The 18,962-nt window shown below is 34.1% G+C and overlaps 3 protein-coding genes across 4 annotated transcripts in view; 1 reads left to right on the forward strand and 2 right to left on the reverse strand.

The window, feature by feature from the left end:
* The window catches only part of LOC141480137 (uncharacterized), a 288,325-nt gene that overhangs the window by 98,480 nt on the left and 170,883 nt on the right, over nt 1-18,962 (forward strand). The window lies entirely within an intron of this gene.
* LOC141480213 (uncharacterized) lies at nt 5,004-7,467 on the reverse strand. Its single transcript, XM_074170105.1, has 3 exons — nt 6,811-7,467; nt 5,767-6,201; nt 5,004-5,690 (listed from the first exon to the last, which is right to left on the reverse strand). The coding sequence occupies exons 1-3, from the start codon at nt 7,465-7,467 to the stop codon at nt 5,004-5,006; spliced, it is 1,779 nt and encodes a 592-aa protein (XP_074026206.1).
* sip1 (septin interacting protein 1) overlaps nt 14,840-18,962 on the reverse strand; it is a 111,865-nt gene continuing 107,742 nt past the window's right edge. For both annotated transcript variants that reach the window (XM_074169972.1, XM_074169971.1), the window contains exons 11-12: nt 17,502-17,644; nt 14,840-15,149 (exon numbers count right to left, since the gene is read on the reverse strand). In XM_074169972.1, coding sequence (XP_074026073.1) covers nt 14,901-15,149; nt 17,502-17,644 — 392 coding nt within the window. In that variant the 3' untranslated portion in view covers nt 14,840-14,900. The remainder of the gene's footprint in view (nt 15,150-17,501; nt 17,645-18,962) is intronic.

Here is an 18,962-nt window from a genome sequence, read left to right on the forward strand (position 1 = left end):
TTTAGCAGAACGATTCCAGGACATTTTAAAATTGGAAAAACTGGACTGGGTGTTGGATCCTTTTTCAAATATCAACACAGCAGGATCACCCCAGCTGGAAGAAGAACTCATAGAACTGATAACGAACGAGGAAATAAAAATAAAATTCAAAAATGGATACCAAGAATTTTGGCTACAAAAGTCAATGCTGCAATTGTACCCTGGATTGTGGTCCATCGTTCAACGATTTTTGATAGCGTTCCCATCATCGTATTTGTGTGAATGTGGATTTAGTGCTGTGGAAACGTTGCTAACTAAAAAGAGAAATTGGTTGCAGATTACATTACCTTCATCAGAAAGTCTTATGTTCACGTGACACACATAATTTAATTATTAAAATAATGACTACGATTGTGATTCTTAAGATGTAGTAAAGTAAAAAATATTGGGGGCGCTAGAAAATAATTAATTCTGGAAGTGGATGGTAGACAAAATAAGTTTGAGAACCTCTGCTTTATACAATGAAAGATAAAACTGGATCCTCTGGCGTAGACTAAATCCAAAACAAGTACTGCTCTCAAACCAAAGGACTGCAATACTCTTCTCCACATTTGTTTCACTAAAATTGGCATCTTCAGGAAATTAAGTAGATTATTTCCTAATTCTAAATATCTGATCTTTATATCAGAGTATATTATACTTTCACTTCTAGGCACACATAAATGAGTTCGGACAAAAATTTGCAGGAAATTTTCTTGTGAATGCTACAGAGCAATTTGTATAAAAGAAAACAGTAGGCTGTATGAAATAAGACCTTTCTCATTGTTTATAGTTCTCATGCCATACTTTGGTATTTCCAGACTCTTCAAAGCATCCAAATTTCTAGTGTCATGTACCAATCACAACAATTTAAGACAGTTTTTATTTATTATTTGCCGTTCTCTAATGCATGTTGAGTGATACTAGATTTTTCTGATATCTGTAATAGAATATGGGCTGTGTGTTCTTTGAAACTAGTTTTAATAGGTCGCTCAGTGTGAGTGATATATTTTTTGTTACAGTCCCCACAGCTTATTTCATATAATGATAATTTATCAACAAGCCATGGTGGTACACCATGGCTTGGTGTTACACCATGAAAACAAAATGAACTATAGAAAATAGTTGAAAATCTCAAGAGAGTCGGTTACCTAATCTATAAAATTAAAATGAATAGTGAATTTAAGTCAAAAGAGCCATAGTTACCGTGCTGTGTTCAATAATTTTGGGATAATGCATTGTTTCATTTTCTCACAAAATTGACTTTTCATTTTCCATCATCTCGTCTTTAGGATTACTCATTTTTTGAAGTGAACAAGAAATTTTAAAGGCATACTACTTTCACATTCAACTTAAGGAGAACAATGAACCTTGAATATGTCTTTTTGAAAAGTCAAATATTTACAAAGATTCTCCCTAAATTTACATTTCCTGATTACCTTACCTACTATAATTTCATAAACTACTACTCGATTTGATCTCCGCAAAATTTATTTTAAAAAATATCACATGTTTTGCTAACACGGTAGCTTTTTCGTATTGAATAACGTACTGAAAGTTCATTCTTTTCTCTAATATTTATATACCCCACGTAATCACAATTGATACTACCTACTCAGGTACTTGTAACATACTGCGTTACGTTCATTCATGGAAGTAATAAAAAAAGGGGTTTATTGTCTAATCTTGAATCCATTTTAGAAATGACCACGATATGCCATAGCTACATAGCTTATGTAGCGAGAGCTTTTGGTTAACCTTGTCAAATACCTTAAAGATATCGGTGTAGATAGAGTCTACCTAATACCCAGTCTCCAGGGCATCCAATAAGTAGTCTATGTAATTTACAAAGGTTAGTTCAATGAATTTCCTGATTATCCATATTGCTCCTGAATCAAATCGCTTGAGAAATTTTTTTATAGATAATCTGTAATATTGCTTTTGACTAGTTTTGGAATGGTACTCAATATGGATATGGGGCGATAATTTGTATCATCAGATAAGTCACTGCTTTCATGAATTGTTATCAGATAGCCGAGTTTCTAGTTATAGAGGAAGGTTCCTATAGACATCAATTTCTAAACTCCGGTTACTTTTAATTCACTAAGACATCCAAGAATGGTAACTCCTCGTTGTTTTCAATTTCATATGAATAGGAAAAATGTACAATCATTTGCTTATGAACATAAGATCTGCTAATATAATGACTTCCAATTCAGGAAGTTAGTCAAACAATTTTTATCTGATAGACCCTATTATACTTTGGATGAATATTTTAACGATAGTATCTTTACTTATTAAGGATCTCTTAAGTTTTTTTTATGTCTACTCTTTTATAAACTTGACTTTCACTCTTTTATATACACATATCTTTTATATCCTCCATTTTAACATAGTTTGTACTCATGCACAATTTAAATTTTTATTTCAGTTGGTTGGTATTGCATTTTTTAAAGTATGTACTACCCAAGCATATTATTATTATTATCTTTGTTAGGTATCACACATATTAGAAAATCTCTTCAGTTTTATGTATAGAGTAGTTTATGTAGAATAAAGACTTTATTATTATTATATCGGTTATTCCACATTTTCAGAGCCTAATTCCATTTTTAGATATTTTTTGAACTCAAATACTTTTTATTGTGTTATTTCAAATCAATACATTTAAACACTTTTTTGTTTTTGATGGTTGTACAAGTTATATGTGCATTGCAACATAATGTGAACAAAAATATTGTAGTTTTATTGTGCAATTTACTAGGAGTCTTGAAAAATTAAATTTACGTTTTCTCAAAATGAAGCATCTTGGACACTCATCTTTTTTCTCCTGAACTCTTCATATGTAAACATAATATTCAGGGTTCTGTTGTCGAGTCAGATTTTGATGTCGGAAACCGTAAATACAACCTCTACACATAGGAGATCCAAGTATGCGGAAAGTATTCCAACTTCTTGTGGAATTGGCCGGGGTGGTAGTGCGCCCGACTCATGATTGGAAGGTCGTGGGTTCAATTCCCGCCTCGACCAGATATTTTTCTCGAGAGAATTTATCTGGTTGAAGCTGGGATGATTCTGCAACCGTGTTAGGAAATCACACGTTGAAAGGTAAGACCTCGTTAGTCCTTAGCTCGCACAAGTTTCTCAACAAAACTATACCGCTGAATACCGGATAACTAGCACCTAGATAACACACATCATGACCATTAATGATTTGTGATCTGAAGGAAATGTATCATTCAAAGTTTCCTCTGCTTTTACGCCCCCAAAAATGTTTTCAATTCTAGTACCGAAAGTTTGGTTTCGGTCGAGTTTTGGCAAAAAAACTGGTTTCGGTTTAGTTTCGGCGGCAAAACTACCGAAACTGCATTCGGGAGTTTTCACGCCGTGATTGGTCATTTTTGGCGCGTTGAATTTCATACAAGCGACGAAGACATTTTGCCGCGTCCACGTGCCTAATCATGTCGTGACTTACTTTGTTTATTACATAAATATTAAGTACCTATTGTGATATTAGATAACAACTTAAATAAGTGATTTTATGTTTAATATTTTTGAAAACCCATCATTAATATTCAAAAGAAGAATCTACACCTACTCAAATAAATACCTTACCTATTTTAAGTATTCTAAAGGTGCAATTAATATTTTTTCTTAAATAAGGGGTTGTTATGTTGATCATCAATAAGTGAAAATATCCAAGACTGCATAACGTTGTGATTTAAAGATAAAAAATAAAGACTTATTGATTATAATAATGTTTTCTTTATTTTTCCCTTAAATCACAATCCTTGTATGGTTTCGGCCGAAACTGAAACCGTTACCGAAATTCGGTTTCGGTCATAAAAACCAGTTTCAGTCGAACGCTAACAGCTTCCAAGACTATGCTCATGATTTATAAAATAAGCCGTGTGGACCATGACAAAAACTAAATTGGCCCAAATAATTGAGCTATTGAAACTTGTTTCAAAGAACTTGCAGCACATATTCAATTTCGGAGACCAGAGGAGAATCTAGTGTCATCAACACGTCTTGAAGAACAGCCATAGAATGGTGAACACTGTCTGAATTGCTGAAATCCGTACGACACTTGATTTTTGGGTGCTTTCGAAAGTCTGGAGAGAGCAAAGTGTGGCATGAGAATTATGAACAGGTCCCATTCCAAACAGCTCATTGTTTACCTTTATATTGAGGATTTTTTTTTTTATTCTGAACCAGTATTGCTCTAAGTTGTATAATAATACAACATGTTACATTATTTTATGCTATGTGGTTACAAGTTGCAACTCTTTAAAAAATACCCTAAAATGTTTTAGAATTTCAAATCTAATCAATGACATGAGAAATTCATATTGGTTCACTGATTAGTTCTGATCGCAAAGGTCAATGGAGATTGAGAAGTGAGGTTGAAGATTAAGACAGCTGACAATTCTTTTTAAGACTTTTTGTCAAAGTTCACACATTGCTCTAGATCAAGCATGTCCTTTTAATACAATTGAAAACAGTGCAACACATCTAGATCTGAAATTCAGAAGAAATGCTATATATAAGTTAACTGAGATCACGCTCCAAGCTTTCTTTATGCCTACTGTAATGCAGCTTTGATAGTGAGATTTACTAAAGATGGGAAATTATTACCTCGAGTGAGACAATCTGAAGAAAGGTGATAATAAATCATGAACCAAATAAGCAATCATTTCAACTAATAAAAAATCTACAAATTTTGATTTTAATTCACTCTTCAAGAAGTGTACTCCAGATTGTATTTATTTTTTTTAATTACATTTATTTAATGTCGCATCAACCTCGAGGGTTATTAACGACAATTCAAATTTCATAGTACATTGATTTCTTACAATAAATTTTCATATACGGTGCAGCAGCTTTATACGTCTTAGAAAGGCAATTAGTTTTTCATAGTTACAATTTTGTCCTAACGCTGCTTCAATTGAAGGGGGGATGTCGTACTCGACTCTCTCGTTGGATTAAGATGCGCACTCAGATAAAATATGTTTAACACTTATGGCACAGTCACAAACTTCACATGTAGGAGGGTTATTACCGTTGAGGATGTATTCATGAGTGAAGCGAGTATGCCCTAGTCGAAGACGTGATAGGATAACTTGCAATTTTCTCGTTTTTGGAAGTGATTTCCAGGGTAAGACCAATGGTTTGATTGTTGATAACTTAGAGTTGGAGCCATTCCATTGCTGTTGCCACACGTTAGTAAGGATTTGTTTGTAAAACGGTTTCAGGTCTGGGTGGGCAATTCTTTTTTCAATATCTGTGAGTGGGTTAGTAATAGCATCCTTTGCCAGCTGGTCGGCCCTTTCGTTGCCTGCTATACCAACATGTGATGGAACCCACATAAAGTGGATATGTTTACGTTTCTCAATTATTGAGTGGAGCTTATGTTTGATGTGAAGTATGATGGGGTGTTCTGGGTTTAGCTTCGTTATTGCCTCCAGTGTACTCAGTGAGTCGGTAATTACCAAGAATTTTGAGTGATCGCTTTTCTCTGCATATTCAAGTGCTTTCCATATGGCATAAAATTCTCCTGAGAATACAGTGCTTTCTGCTGGTAGTTTGAAGGAGTGATTGGAGGCAGTACTGGTGAATGCTGCCCCCACTCCTTCTTCTAATTTGGATGCGTCGGTGTATATTTGGATAGTCTTCGAATTGTTGCAATAGTTGTTGAAAAGTTGCACGAGTTAAACTATGGTTGATGTTATTTTTCTCAAATTGTACGAGCCCTTTTTCAATTTTAATGCTTGGAAAGGTCCATGGGGGAGGATTAGGAATGTTTGAGGTGTTGAAAATTTCAGGTCGATTGAGTAGTAAGTTGGAAAGGAATCGATTGAGTCTCTCGTAGAATGGAATTGCCACTCTCTTCCTTTTTGCAAATGTATTTCTGAACCCTTGGGCTATAACGTTATGGAAAACAGGGTTATCTGGGTTAGATTGAACTGCAGCGGCATATGTGAGGCTGAGATGTTTTCTTCGGATACTTAATGGAGGTTCTCCTGATTCACAGTATAAACTTTCAACCGGACTTGTGTGGAATGCTCCAAGAGCAATTCTAAGAGCACAGTTTTGGATGGTGCCCAGTTTTTTCAAGGTCCCGTTTTTTGCGGAGTTGTACACTATAGAGCCATAATCCAGTTTTGATCTAATCAAAGATCTCTAGATCAATATTAATATATTTGTATCTGCACCCCATGATCTAGATGCAATAGTTTTCATTATGTTTAGACCGCTCTGACAAGTCATTTTTAGGTATGTAATGTGCTCATTCCATTTGAGTTTTTGATCAAATGTCATACCCAGAAATTTTGTATGTTTGACGTACTCAATATCTTTATTGTTGAGTTGTAATTTAGGCAAATTTTCTTTGGGTCTTTTCGTGAAATGGATACAGTTTGTCTTGCTCTCAGATATTCTTAGACCTGATAATTCTGACCATTCTTGTAGTTTATAAATGAAATTTTGTAAATATCCATAAATAGTTTTGAAATTTTTGCCCTTGCCAAAGACAACTAAATCATCTGCGTAAAGTCTATCTTTCAGAGGGGCTGCACAGTCATCAATGATACTGTTGATTGCAACCAAGAAGAGAGTAACACTCAGCGAGGTTCCTTGGGGGACTCCATTATCTTGGGTTCTTTTGGAGGAAAGTGTGCCATTGACACGAACTTTGAAATTTCTGTTATTCAGAAAGTTCGTAATGAATTTCAGCGAATTTCCAACTATTGACCATTCATGGAGTTTTTTAATTATTGAGTGTCGCCATACCGTATCATATGCTTTTGATATGTCAAAGAATATTGCAATGCACTCTTGCGAGTTAGCAAAAGCTTCATGGACATCTGATTCAAGGTCAACTAGATTGTCCAGAGTGGATCCCTTTTTTCTAAATCCGCTCTGTTGAGGGATGATGAGTTTCCGATTTTCCAAGGTCCATATCAGTCTTCTATTGATTATTTTCTCTATTAATTTACACATGGCACATGTTAATGAGATTGGTATGTACGAATCCGTTAATGATTTTGGTTGTCCAGTTTTGAGAATAGGTACTATGATTGATTCTGACCATATATGCGGGAAAACATGCGTATTCCATATGACATTATACATTTTCAGCAGTAGTTTTTTGGCATTCTGGGACAGCATTTTCAGGAAAATAATGGGAATGTCATCTGGGCCTGGTGTAGAATTTTTTGTTTCTTCTAGGATGACCGAAAGTTCTTTCATTGTAATAGGATAGTTCATTGGATCCTCAGTTAATTCATCGTATGAGAGGGGAGTACTCTCTTCAACTAGTTTTCGAGTTATGAACTGTGATGTATAAGTTTTGTTACTTGAATGTTTTTGAAGTGTTGATGCTAAAGCGTCTGCTATGTCTTGTGGGGAGGTAAGTGGGGATCCATTGTAATTCACATAATTAATCATTGAGTGGTTACGAGTTCCAGAGATTCGCTTATACATAAAGTACAGTGTACAGTAAATATATGTGGTTTACTTATTCTGATAAAAACTGAAATATTAGCTGAAGTACTGCAGTTGAAAAGTTTAGTCTTTGACAAAAGGTTGATTGTGAATCAGTGGATCTTGTCATCACATTCATTTCATAAATTTCAATTCCGGAAGTGCATTTTCAACCATTATCACTGCATTTCGTTCAGTATAAATTGTTTTTTGTCCTGGAAAGAACTCCTATCTCGTTGCCCTTTTTATTTGCCTAAAAAAAGTTCCAAGTATAAAAACATAGGACCCAGAAAACAATAGGCCAGGAGTAGTAGTCAAAAGTGATACACTTTCGACACCAAGGAACCATGCAATGCTTCAAGTGTGATACAAAGTGCAATGAAGAGGATTCTTGTCAATGTGATGGATGTCACACAAGAATGCACTTCATATGTGCTGAGCTTACCTCTTCTGAAATCAGATGTATGGAGCTAAAAAATAAAAGAGTATTGAAATATTTTTGCAAGGACTGTGAGGAAGGGCTTAGACTATTGCCAATTATGAAAAAACAAATTGTAACTCTCGAACAAAAGGTGAATGAGCTTGTTGACAAACTCACTACACTTGAGCACGCCAAAGCATCTCCGGTTCAACAAACTGATTTCGATTCAGTGGTCTATGAACTGGAAGAACGCAGAAGAAGATCCAGCAACATAATGATGTACAACATCCCTGAGTCCAATGCAGCTACAACTAAAGCCAAAATCGATGATGATAATTCTAAAGTCAACGATATATTACATGTCTTAGATCCACAGTTACATATCAAAAAAATATTTCGTGTTGGCAAGAACACTAACACCTCTCGGCCAATAAAAGTTGTTCTAGACAGTAGTGACGATGCTTTATTCATTCTTCGGAATAAAATTAAATTAACCTCTCCAGAAATTAAAATCGGTTCTGATTTAACTCTTCATCAGAGAAACTACCTTAGAAATCTTCGACAACAGCTCAACGATAGGAAGGAAAAAGGAGAAAACAATCTGACCATCCGATACTTACAGGGAATGCCGAAAATTGTTTCCACCACTTCTCAAAGAAAAAACTAAATTATACGGGTAGCTCTCGGAATGAACAGAACATATTGCGCATATACTACCAAAATGTTAGAGGCATTAGAACTAAAATCACGACATTAGAACTTAACGCAGCTATCAGTGCTTATGATGTTATTGTTTTCACTGAAACCTGGCTCTACGATAATATCCATGTTGAGGAACTTGGTTTATCTCAATACAACTTATACAGGAAAGATCGGTCTATACTAACAAGTCAGAAATCTCGTGGAGGGGGAGTTCTCTTAGCAGTGAAGAAGCATTTTTCCAGTAATGTCATAGATATCAACTGCTTTGGTGTTATGCTAGACCTGATATTCACTAATTATAATTACATAATCACGGTTGAAATTGCTGATAACTGTTTGCTGCCTTGTGATCCATATCACCCAGCCACAGTTTCATCAATTACCTCTAACGAAGAATTCAACAATCTGGAATATGAAAACTTTTACTTCGACTTCAAGAGAGGAGATTACATTGGACTTAACTTCTACCTGTCCACGGTAGACTGGGACTATCAGCTAGACAGAATAACAGATATAAATCATGCCACAGAAATTTTCTACGATATTTTATATAGAGGCATAAGCAATTTCATACCTTATATTCGCTCTAGCAAGCCAAAATTTCCTCGTTGGTTTAGCAATGATATAAAATATTTGATATTTGAAAAGAAAATAGCTCACAAAAATTACAAAAGTAGTAACAGATGGGACGACTATTTGATTTTCTCTGAACTAAGAAAACAGTGTAAAATAATGAGTAAAGAATGTTATGATAACTATATAAAAGGGGTGGAAAATAACGTGGGTATGAACATTAAGCATTTCTGGAACTTTGTTAACCAAAAGAGGAAAAATCATGGCTTTCCGGACACAATGTACTTGGGGGAACAATCATGTATAACAGGAAATGAAATTGCTAATGGCTTTGCACGACAGTTCCAATCAGTCTACAAACAAGACACTGATGGTACTCATTTATTTGAATTCAGTTACGAAAAAACTATCAATATGAATTCCTGTAACTTCAGCTTGGAAACCATATTGAATAAATTATACCAATTAGACCCGAACAAAGGTCCGGGACCTGACGGAATAGCTTCTTTATTATTTAAGAAATGTAGATTTACCTTGGCAAAACCTTTGTTTCTACTATTTACTGCATCACTGAATTTAGGACAATTTCCACGCTCGTGGAAATCTAGTTTTATTACCCCAATATTCAAGTCGGGGGATAAAGCAAATATAAAAAATTATAGACCGATCACAATTCTAAGTGCAATCCCAAAATTATTAGAGAGTTTGATAGAATATGAATAGAATATCCTTTATTCGCCATAAAAAAATACAATAGTATTATAAGGTTTTGTCAAATATCATATACCATAAGATAATCATAAAAACACTAAATGAATAAATAAAAAATAAACAAATAAGGAAATGAGATGTGAACAATTTCAATATAAATATCACTGTCAAAATATCAGTTGGTGTTGAAGTCAAATGATAAAAATTCGTCGATACTATAAAAAGCGTTTTCCAGGCAGATATTCTTCATATAATTTGTAAACGAGGCTGTATTTAAGTTTTTTATATCTTCTGGTAGTTTGTTAAATAAAATAGGACCATAATAATTTTTCGAAAAACGGCAGTGATTTAGTCTTGTAAATTCAATTTTAATCTGTTGTGCTTGTCTGGTGTTATGTGAATGAAAATCGTTTTGATTCAGATATAAGTGAGGATTTTTTTTACATAATTTATACATGAATAGACGTAAAGAGAAGGTAATGTAAATAATTTATTATTAATAAATGTTGTTTTAACGTCTTCTTGATATCCCAGTTTGAAGATAACTCGCAAAACTTTTCTTTGCAGTCCAAACACTCTTTTTGCATGAGGCGAGTGCCCCCAGAGTACTAGACCATAAGATACATGGGACATAAAAAGTGAATGATAAGCAGTGATAATGGTTTCAATAGATGAGATGCCCATTAAACTTCTTATAATATAAATGCTCGTTGCCAATTGATATGTGATCAAATAAAGAATCCATTGAACCAAGTCATTATACAAGAACAACACGGTTTTTGCCTGGGTAAATCAACAACCACAAATTTGTTAACGTTAACTCAATTTGTGCTGAATGCCTTGGAACAAAAGTACCAAGTGGACGTAATCTATACAGACTTTTCAAAGGCATTCGACACAGTTAATCATACAATATTGCTCGGGAAACTTAAAGCGATAGGGTTTTACGGAGATTTATTGAATTGGTTTGCAAGCTATCTTCGATATATAAATCAATATGTAAAAGTCAAGAGTTTCATATCTGAGGAGATTTACGTCACGTCAGGAGTGCCACAAGGAAGCCACTTAGGCCCTTTCTTGTTCAATATATTCATCAATGATATTGAAGAAATAATCAAACATTCAAAGTTTTTGCTGTTTGCAGACAATCTCAAAATCTTTAGCCGTGTCATCAGCAAACAACATTGTGAGAACGTTCACAGGGACCTCACCGCAATTGTCAAATGGTGCTCCGAAAACTACATGGAGCTGAATGTAAATAAATGCAATGCTATGTCATTTTATCGATCAATTGAACATATTGAATTTGATTATAACATTGATGGCAAACCCCTCACAAAAGCAAACATTGTTCGGGACCTAGGTGTTCTTTTTGACACCAAGGTTGATTTCCATCTTCACTATGAACAGGTTGTGAATAGTGCGACAAAAATGCTGGGCTTTGTGTGCAGGACCACAAGAGAATTCACTAATGTCAACTCCATCAGAACTCTTTATTACTCTTTGGTCAGATCAATATTGGAGTACTGTTCATGTGTGTGGTCGCCAACATATGAAATACATATTAATAAAATAGAAAAAACTCAGAACAAATTTTTAAGATTTCTAGCTTATAAATTGAATATACCTTTAACTGAAAACACACTTAGTGAAGTTCGTGCTATAACAGAAATAGTAAAACTGAGTACTCGTAGAGTTTGTGCAGACATCAGATTTCTACATAAGATTTTGAATAACAATATTGAATGTCCATATCTCTTGTCCAAAATTGGTTTACATGTTTCAGCCAGAGTAACTCGAAACACTCAGACGTTTGCAATTGATTTCCATAGATGCAATTATGGAAAACACTCACCATTATCTAGGATTGTATTGAATGCGAATGATATTCAAGTAGATTTGTTCAATATCTCTGAAAGTAGCTTGAAACGAAGTTTGCCATCACTTCTAAAAAACAATACATAGATGTGCACATGTATATATATAAATGTATCTCACTGCAATCATTCATTGCCTTTGGGTTTAATCTTAGTTTTTATTTCTCTTAGGTTTAATTTTAATATGGATCTTAATCATAAGTATTTATGTACACCTTTATAAAAACATATTTGTATATTGGGTGCTGCCCGTTAGTTGAATAAATAAATAAATTAACCATTTTACAAACATCTCCAATTGGAGTGGAATTATTTATACCAGCTACGAATTCCTGCCAACATTTACGTTTGTTCATTTTCATTGTATATCTTGCTCATGCCCTCAGACGTTTGAATTCTGTCATATTTTCAGGAGTTTTGTGTCTTTTGAAAGTGTTAAATGCCTTTTTTGCAAGCTTCACTGCACTCTGACATTCATCATTCCACCAGGGAAGGGCAAGGTATTTATTGGAGGTAGAACTCTTTCCAACATATTTTTCCGCCGCTTTCGTAATGTGAAGGATGGTTCTGATATTGCTTGTATTTGTAGGCATATATACATAGGCTATGAAAATATAGAGATCTTATGTCACCAACGTCTTCAATTGTTTGACAAAATGTCTCGATCATTTGATTTACGTCCATTCTAAGTATTTGTTCAGTATCTGACATAATGGGATCGTTTTCGATATATTTTACGAAGTTGGTCCAATCTGCTTGTTTCAAACGCCATGTGGGATTTAAATTGTAGGGTTTACGATAGTTCTCATTGTTTATAATTATTGGAAAGTGAGTGTAGGTGTAGTGTAGTGAGGAGTGTAGTGAGTTGTAGGTTGTTGATAACTCTTTCAATTTTTTGTCCCTTTACTGTGATTTTCTTAGATCCCCAAATATGGTTGTGCGCATTGAAATCACCAACAATTAATCGAGGTGAAAGAATTTACCCAAAAAGGTTGGTAAGTTCGTCTTCAGTTGGATCCTGATTCGGAGGAATGTAGATATTACAAATATTTAATTTCATTGGCCCACAGATAACAACCGCAATCGCTTCTAAGTTGGTGGTCTATGGAATATTCTGCACTTCTAATGTATTCTTAGTGTAGATAGCTACTCCTCCACTGGCATGTCGCGTGTTTTCTCTATTTTTGAAAAAACATGTATAATTTGAAAGTTTGTGTGTTTTCTGTTTATGGAAATGGGTTTCCTGTAGACATATTATGGATGGGTCATGATTTTGTAGGATCAATTTCAGCATTTCTTGCTGGGTATAGTACCCATTAAGATTCCACTGCAATATCGAGTTGAACGTAAAATAAATGGGTTAATTGTAACGAGAAGTTTGAATTAGCAGAGTTCCTGTGATGTGTCACTGTCCTCAATTTCGCTGGATTCAGCTGCTAATTGTTTCTTGATTTTGTTTTGGATTTTTGTACATCTTGCTTTGATTTTACGATTATTTAAAAGTGGATACATCCGGTGCAAAGTTTCTATCAGATCGTCTATGTCCTTTGTGTAATTTTTTGCTACGCTCAGAGGATCCGCTGAGCCATACACGTTATCAAATATGGGTCTAGCTGGATTCAGCAGAGCTTCTACAGATTCTCTATCTTGAGTAATTTTGATTTTTTTTACCCTTATGTCTGAGTTTGGTTTGATGAATATTTTTTCTTGGTTCGATGATTGAGTAAGGGGAGTGGTTATCTCAGAGATGTTACGTTTTTCAGAAGAGTTGTGGTATTGATTCGAATCGGTTGGTAGCTCATGGGTGGGTATTCTATCGATAGTTATGGTTTTTTGGTTGGTCATTGTTATGGTATTTAATGGTATAGAACTGGATTCTGTGGATGATTCGTCTTTGTCGTTATTGGAGTTCAGAGTGGATTCATTGGTAACCGGTTTGGACAATTTGCTGATAAGTGCCCATCTTGCTTACATTTGAAGCATAGATGATTGTCTAGTGAGAGAAAGATTCGGTATGGAGTTTCTTCGAAAGATATTACAATAGATTGAGGTAATGTAGCGTGGCAAACAGGAGAGATGTAGGTTTGTCGGCGAAAACTCAGGATATGTTTGAATTTGGGATCGGAGGCGCTGATTCTCAGGAAGGATAATGGAGATACCAAGTTCAAACCTAACTTACGAAGTTCGGTTTCTAGCAATTCGTGAGGAATCGAGGGACAAACATTCGATAAAATCAGTTTTTCGCTGGGCGTGATTAATCTTCTGGCTGTAAGAATTTCTTGGTTCACCACAATTTTTCCATTAGCCTTGGTGAGAAAGTCGTCTACGATTGTCTCACTGAAAAGATATACACAAATTCTGTTGTTTGAAATGCGTGAAGAGAAAATAATATATCTTAGGTCGATTTGATTTCCTAAGTTTTGTATTTTCTATGGCGTTGAATAAGATTGCTTGTTTTTTTGACAGAAAATTTGGTGGGCTAGTAGGTGCTATCATTTGACTGACTGTCGTTGAGAAAAGTCTTGAAGCGTTCTGGGTACTCCTGTAGTCAGAAGTACCCGGGTGTTGTTCTTCATTCATAGTTTTAATTATCTCAGTACGCCCCTGTCCATCAGTTCTTAATGTACTGATAAGAACCGCTATTTGGTCTTGTCAGTAAGTATTTCGAAGAAAGGACAAATTAATATACTATAAAAAGAATAGAACTCTGATGAAGTTGGCTATGGTATGATGCAGTATACACTATCACAAATATTTTGAAATTTGAATTTTGATTGAAAAATAACAACTTTCTGTGGTCTCTGATAAGCACATTTATAGGTTCCAGATTGTATTTTTGTTTTCCCAGTTCGGACAGGATCTGAATAAACTTTATAAGTAGAATTAGGTGGCGTTTAGTATATTTTTGATTCATTTCCTAATCCTGAACATAACCTAAACCATGTTCTTAACCCACCACATTTGCCAACATTTGACCTTTACTTTTGTACGAATGAAGTTACAATTTAATTGAGAAAACTCTTACATTTTGCCATATACGAAAAAGCTTCAATACAAAATAATAATATATTTACAGAAGAATGTACAAAACTCTAACCTACACCATAAACTACTCAAGCAGCATCCAATAACTTATTCAAAGACGTAGGAAGCCAAGAAGAATTATTTTGGGAATAAAAAATGACGTTTCTGTCTATGTAACACTGCACACCACTTGAACCTATTCGATAAATTTGTTTAGCTTCATGGTATTTATTGGGAATGGGCACAAACAGAATTCCCCTTTCTTCACATTTCTTCGTTACCAGATCTTTGAAGCCTTGAGGTATTTTCGCTGCAGTCTTGACGGCTTCAGCAAGAGTCTGAAAAAAAAAATCAAGATATTGAATCAGTCCAATGACATATTATGATGTTTGCTTTCTTAGAAACCAGCATATTGCAGCAGTTTTTCCAAACGAATATCAAAAATAAGTTGAAATGCAGTTCCTCATAGTATTTTCGTCATGGCCATCTCAGTCATTATTCTGCTCTCAACAGCTTATTCAACTGCAACAAGAGTATCGATAACTGACCTTTAATATGAATATAGCATGTGCACTAATAGTACAGCACAGTTGTTTGATAGCCAAAATCTGGATAAGCACGTTACCTGAAAAACATTACTATGGACTTGGTGGCATCAGGCAATTATTTACAGTTTCAGGCCTATACTGCTGAATAATTTTTGCGATCCCATACATTTTGCAGAAAATATTTCTCATTCTTAGAAGATGACAGACACTTTCTTAATTTAGCAAATAAATTACAAGAATCTTTAAATCAAGACCAGTTTTTCTGATGAGTTTTCAAAGTGTTCAATGAGTTTTGGTATTGGTCTGATGAAATCTCAGAACACGAAGCTCACATAAGACATCTCTTGATCTCGTTTTCTTATGTGTTCTTATTATTTCAGTAGTTATAATCACTTCTAGCAGCTGCAGTTGTTTAAGCAATATCTCCTGATCTTGTACTTTCTGTCTGTACGAGGTCTGTTTTAAAAATATGGTGAATGTTTGAACATATGTTCACAGTTTAACCTGATAAGTTTGTTGGTGAGAGGCATACAAGTTAGAAGTGTTTTGGGTGTTCCCGGCGATTTTCTGGTATCGAAAAAATGGATGAAAGAATTTTCATCGAATTTTGTGTAAAAAATGGAATAAGTGCTTAAAAACACTTCGCCTCAGCATATCAACAATCAATGAAAATTTTGAGGTGACTAATTTTTTTTTTAATTTATGAATTCATTTATTAAATTAGGATTCCCTAATATAGAGGTTAGCTAACTTAAAATATAATATAATCAAAAAAATTTATATAAATAATACAACTTTATATACATACATAATTTGAACTGAACAAAAAGGAATTTTTCAATTTTCATTATGAATATATTTAGAGTATAGAGTAGATTTAATTGAATCAGGTAAATCATAATCGTTAGGTAGAATCGTCGAATCATTATTAGAGAAGTTGCTGAGGATATTGGCATATCGGTTGGCTCATGCCATGTAATTTTTTTTGAAAATTTTGGGCATGACGTGTGTGGTAGCAAAGTTTGTTCCAAAATTACTTCGTTTTGACCAAAAAAACCGTCGCATGAGCATCGCTCAGGAATTGTTGAATGACGTCAACGGCGATCCAGATTCGCTTAAAAGGTTCATACAAGAGCCCAGTAGAGCAAATGTCAAGGTTTTGCTCACTGTTTTTTTCCATTACCGTGGCTACTGCATCAGGAGTTTTTACCACATAGTCTTACGATCAATAAGGTGTATTATTTTGAAGTTATGTGCCGCTTGTAAGAAGAAATACGAAGAAAACGCCCGGTATTGTGGAAAAACAATTCATGGCTTTTGCATCACGATAATGCAGCTGCTCACTCGTCATTATTCGTCATTTTTTGGCCAAATACAACACCGTAATCATGCCTCAGCAACCGTATTCACCAGATTTGCCCCCCAGCGACTTTTTCTTGTTCTCAACATTGAAAAGACTATAAAAGGACGGCGCTAAACCAGAAAGTGCATATCAGAACTGCTTCGAGGATTGGAAAAAACGCTGGCACAAGTGTATTATATCTGAGGGGGACTAGTTTTGCATCACAATAATGCACCTGCTCACTCGTCATTGTTTGTTCATAATTTTTTGGACAAAAACAACACCGTAATCATGCCTTAGCCAGCGTATTCACCAGATTTGGCTCCCTGCGACTTTTTCCTGTTCCCAACATTGAAAATAAAAATAAAAGGACGGCGCTCAAGGACATAGCAAAAAGTGTATATCAGAACTGCTTCAAGGATTGGAAAAAACGGACTAATTCGAAGGGGACAAAATAGAAATTGATGAATAAATAATTTTTGAGAAAAATGAAAATTCACCTTATTTTTTGAACACACCTCGTATGTCTTGAGAACTTCTTGTACTCAATGTTTCACAAATTTGACAGGGTTTTCTCATCTTGAATATTTCAAAGATCAAACTGATTTTTTTCATTACCGTGTCGTTTAAATCAAGCAGTCTTCATTTCAAAAATATACTCAATAGATTTGTTTGTTATTTGCTAAATATCTCAACATACAATTCGTTCATATGGGGAGAATTAACAAATAAATATCAGAAATATAAAAAACTAACTTTGATAAATTAATAAAAGTTTGACAAACAAGCAAAGTGCATACCTCGTTTCTAGGTTGTGAAGTAGGTAGTGTTGGAAGTCCATTAGCCTCCATGTTCTTCAAGTATGATATCGATTCCTTTGCTCCCGGCTGATTAGCAATATTAACAGCTCTATGCATCATTTCAAGGGCCTTATGAAAGTTTTCTGAAAATCATTTCAATGATTTATTTATTTGAATGAGTTAATCCATTTAAATACATTAAGATTCTGCACAGCAAACTGAATCATAATGGAGTTTAGATGTGAATGTCGTAATTCATTGGGAAACTGATAATGGGCTTTTATACGTTACGAAAAATAAATTATAAAACCAATATTATTCGTTAAAAATGGTTCAATAATCAGAAATTGTCACCTAAATTTTTTCATTTTGAAGGAAAATCGAAGTTTCAAAAATGACTATAACGTTACTACCATTGAAACTTAGCCCCCTTTCAAACAATGTTCCAAAATACATATGATTGTGTGAAGCACAAAGAAGTACATAAATGAATATAAGACATAACTGTTCAATTAGTACTACTCAATCAAATGTCTCTTTTGAAAAATCAAAATATAAAGTGTTTTTTTCGTAATATGAAATGCTTCTTAATTTCAGAACTAACCATCAAATCGACGTCAAAAACAAGTTGGCAAGAAAATTAATTCATACAATATGAATAAGTTTTACAATGTTGCCAAGTTTATATCAAATGTTAGTGACATCACGACCATCGTTTTTACTTAATTTTGGAAAAATTACTGACAAAAAAATTGTACAAAATTAAAGTTACTAACATGTAAGAGTTACTAACACGTAGTTTTCACCTATGCCGTTATTCCAATATCAGTGTAAAGATTAGCTTTATATGACTAGTTTTAACTTGAACAATGATAATTTAAAGATTTTTTTTTCATAGCAGACTCTAATGAACCGATATGATGATAATAATAAGTTTATTTACGGTAAAATATACAGAATATTGATTTTAAATGTTTCTATAAACATTTCTCACAAAAATAATCTTGTAAGGTAATCAATGAATCAAATAAAAAAACTTATTTTTTAGGAGTCACTGTTAGCAGATAAATCCATTTTTTAATTTTTATCAACAAAATTATCAAAAGTTTGTCATTTGGCATTTTTTATTCATTATTGTCTTTTTTTGCATGAAAATGAGAATTTCTGACTCATCTGAATCATAAATGAACTTGAGTGGAGAATAACTGAATTTTTCAAACTGACTATACGTGGGTAACTCTTAGAATGGGCTTGTTTCATGCTATGGAAAATGATAATTGTTTGGTTATAGACTGATCGAGTTTGGGGTATATTTTACTTATCAAGCCTAATGGATTATTCAAATAATGTAAATATGCCCAACAACTTTCACTTTGAAGACACAAATTAATTAGAGCAGCAAGAAATCTTGCAAGAAAATAAAAACAAAAATGCAAAGGGCAATGATGAAATTTCAGTAAA

Source organism: Leptinotarsa decemlineata, unplaced genomic scaffold (assembly GCF_025532065.1).
Source record: "Leptinotarsa decemlineata unplaced genomic scaffold, Ldec_3_MD MMD2_P_RNA_scaffold_6, whole genome shotgun sequence".
In the NCBI taxonomy this organism is placed as follows: Eukaryota; Metazoa; Arthropoda; class Insecta; order Coleoptera; family Chrysomelidae; genus Leptinotarsa; species Leptinotarsa decemlineata.

Excerpts from the sequence above, each read along its gene's own strand:
- LOC141480213 (XM_074170105.1), bottom strand. The coding sequence starts at position 7,467 with ATGATTAATTATGTGAATTACAATGGATCCCCACTTACCTCCCCACAA. Across the intron at positions 6,202-6,810 it reads TATCAAAAGCATATGATACG|AGATCTTTGATTAGATCAAA; the intron begins GTATGGCGACAC and ends ATATTGATCTAG. Across the intron at positions 5,691-5,766 it reads TTAAAATTGAAAAAGGGCTC|ACTATCCAAATATACACCGA; the intron begins GTACAATTTGAG and ends AACAATTCGAAG.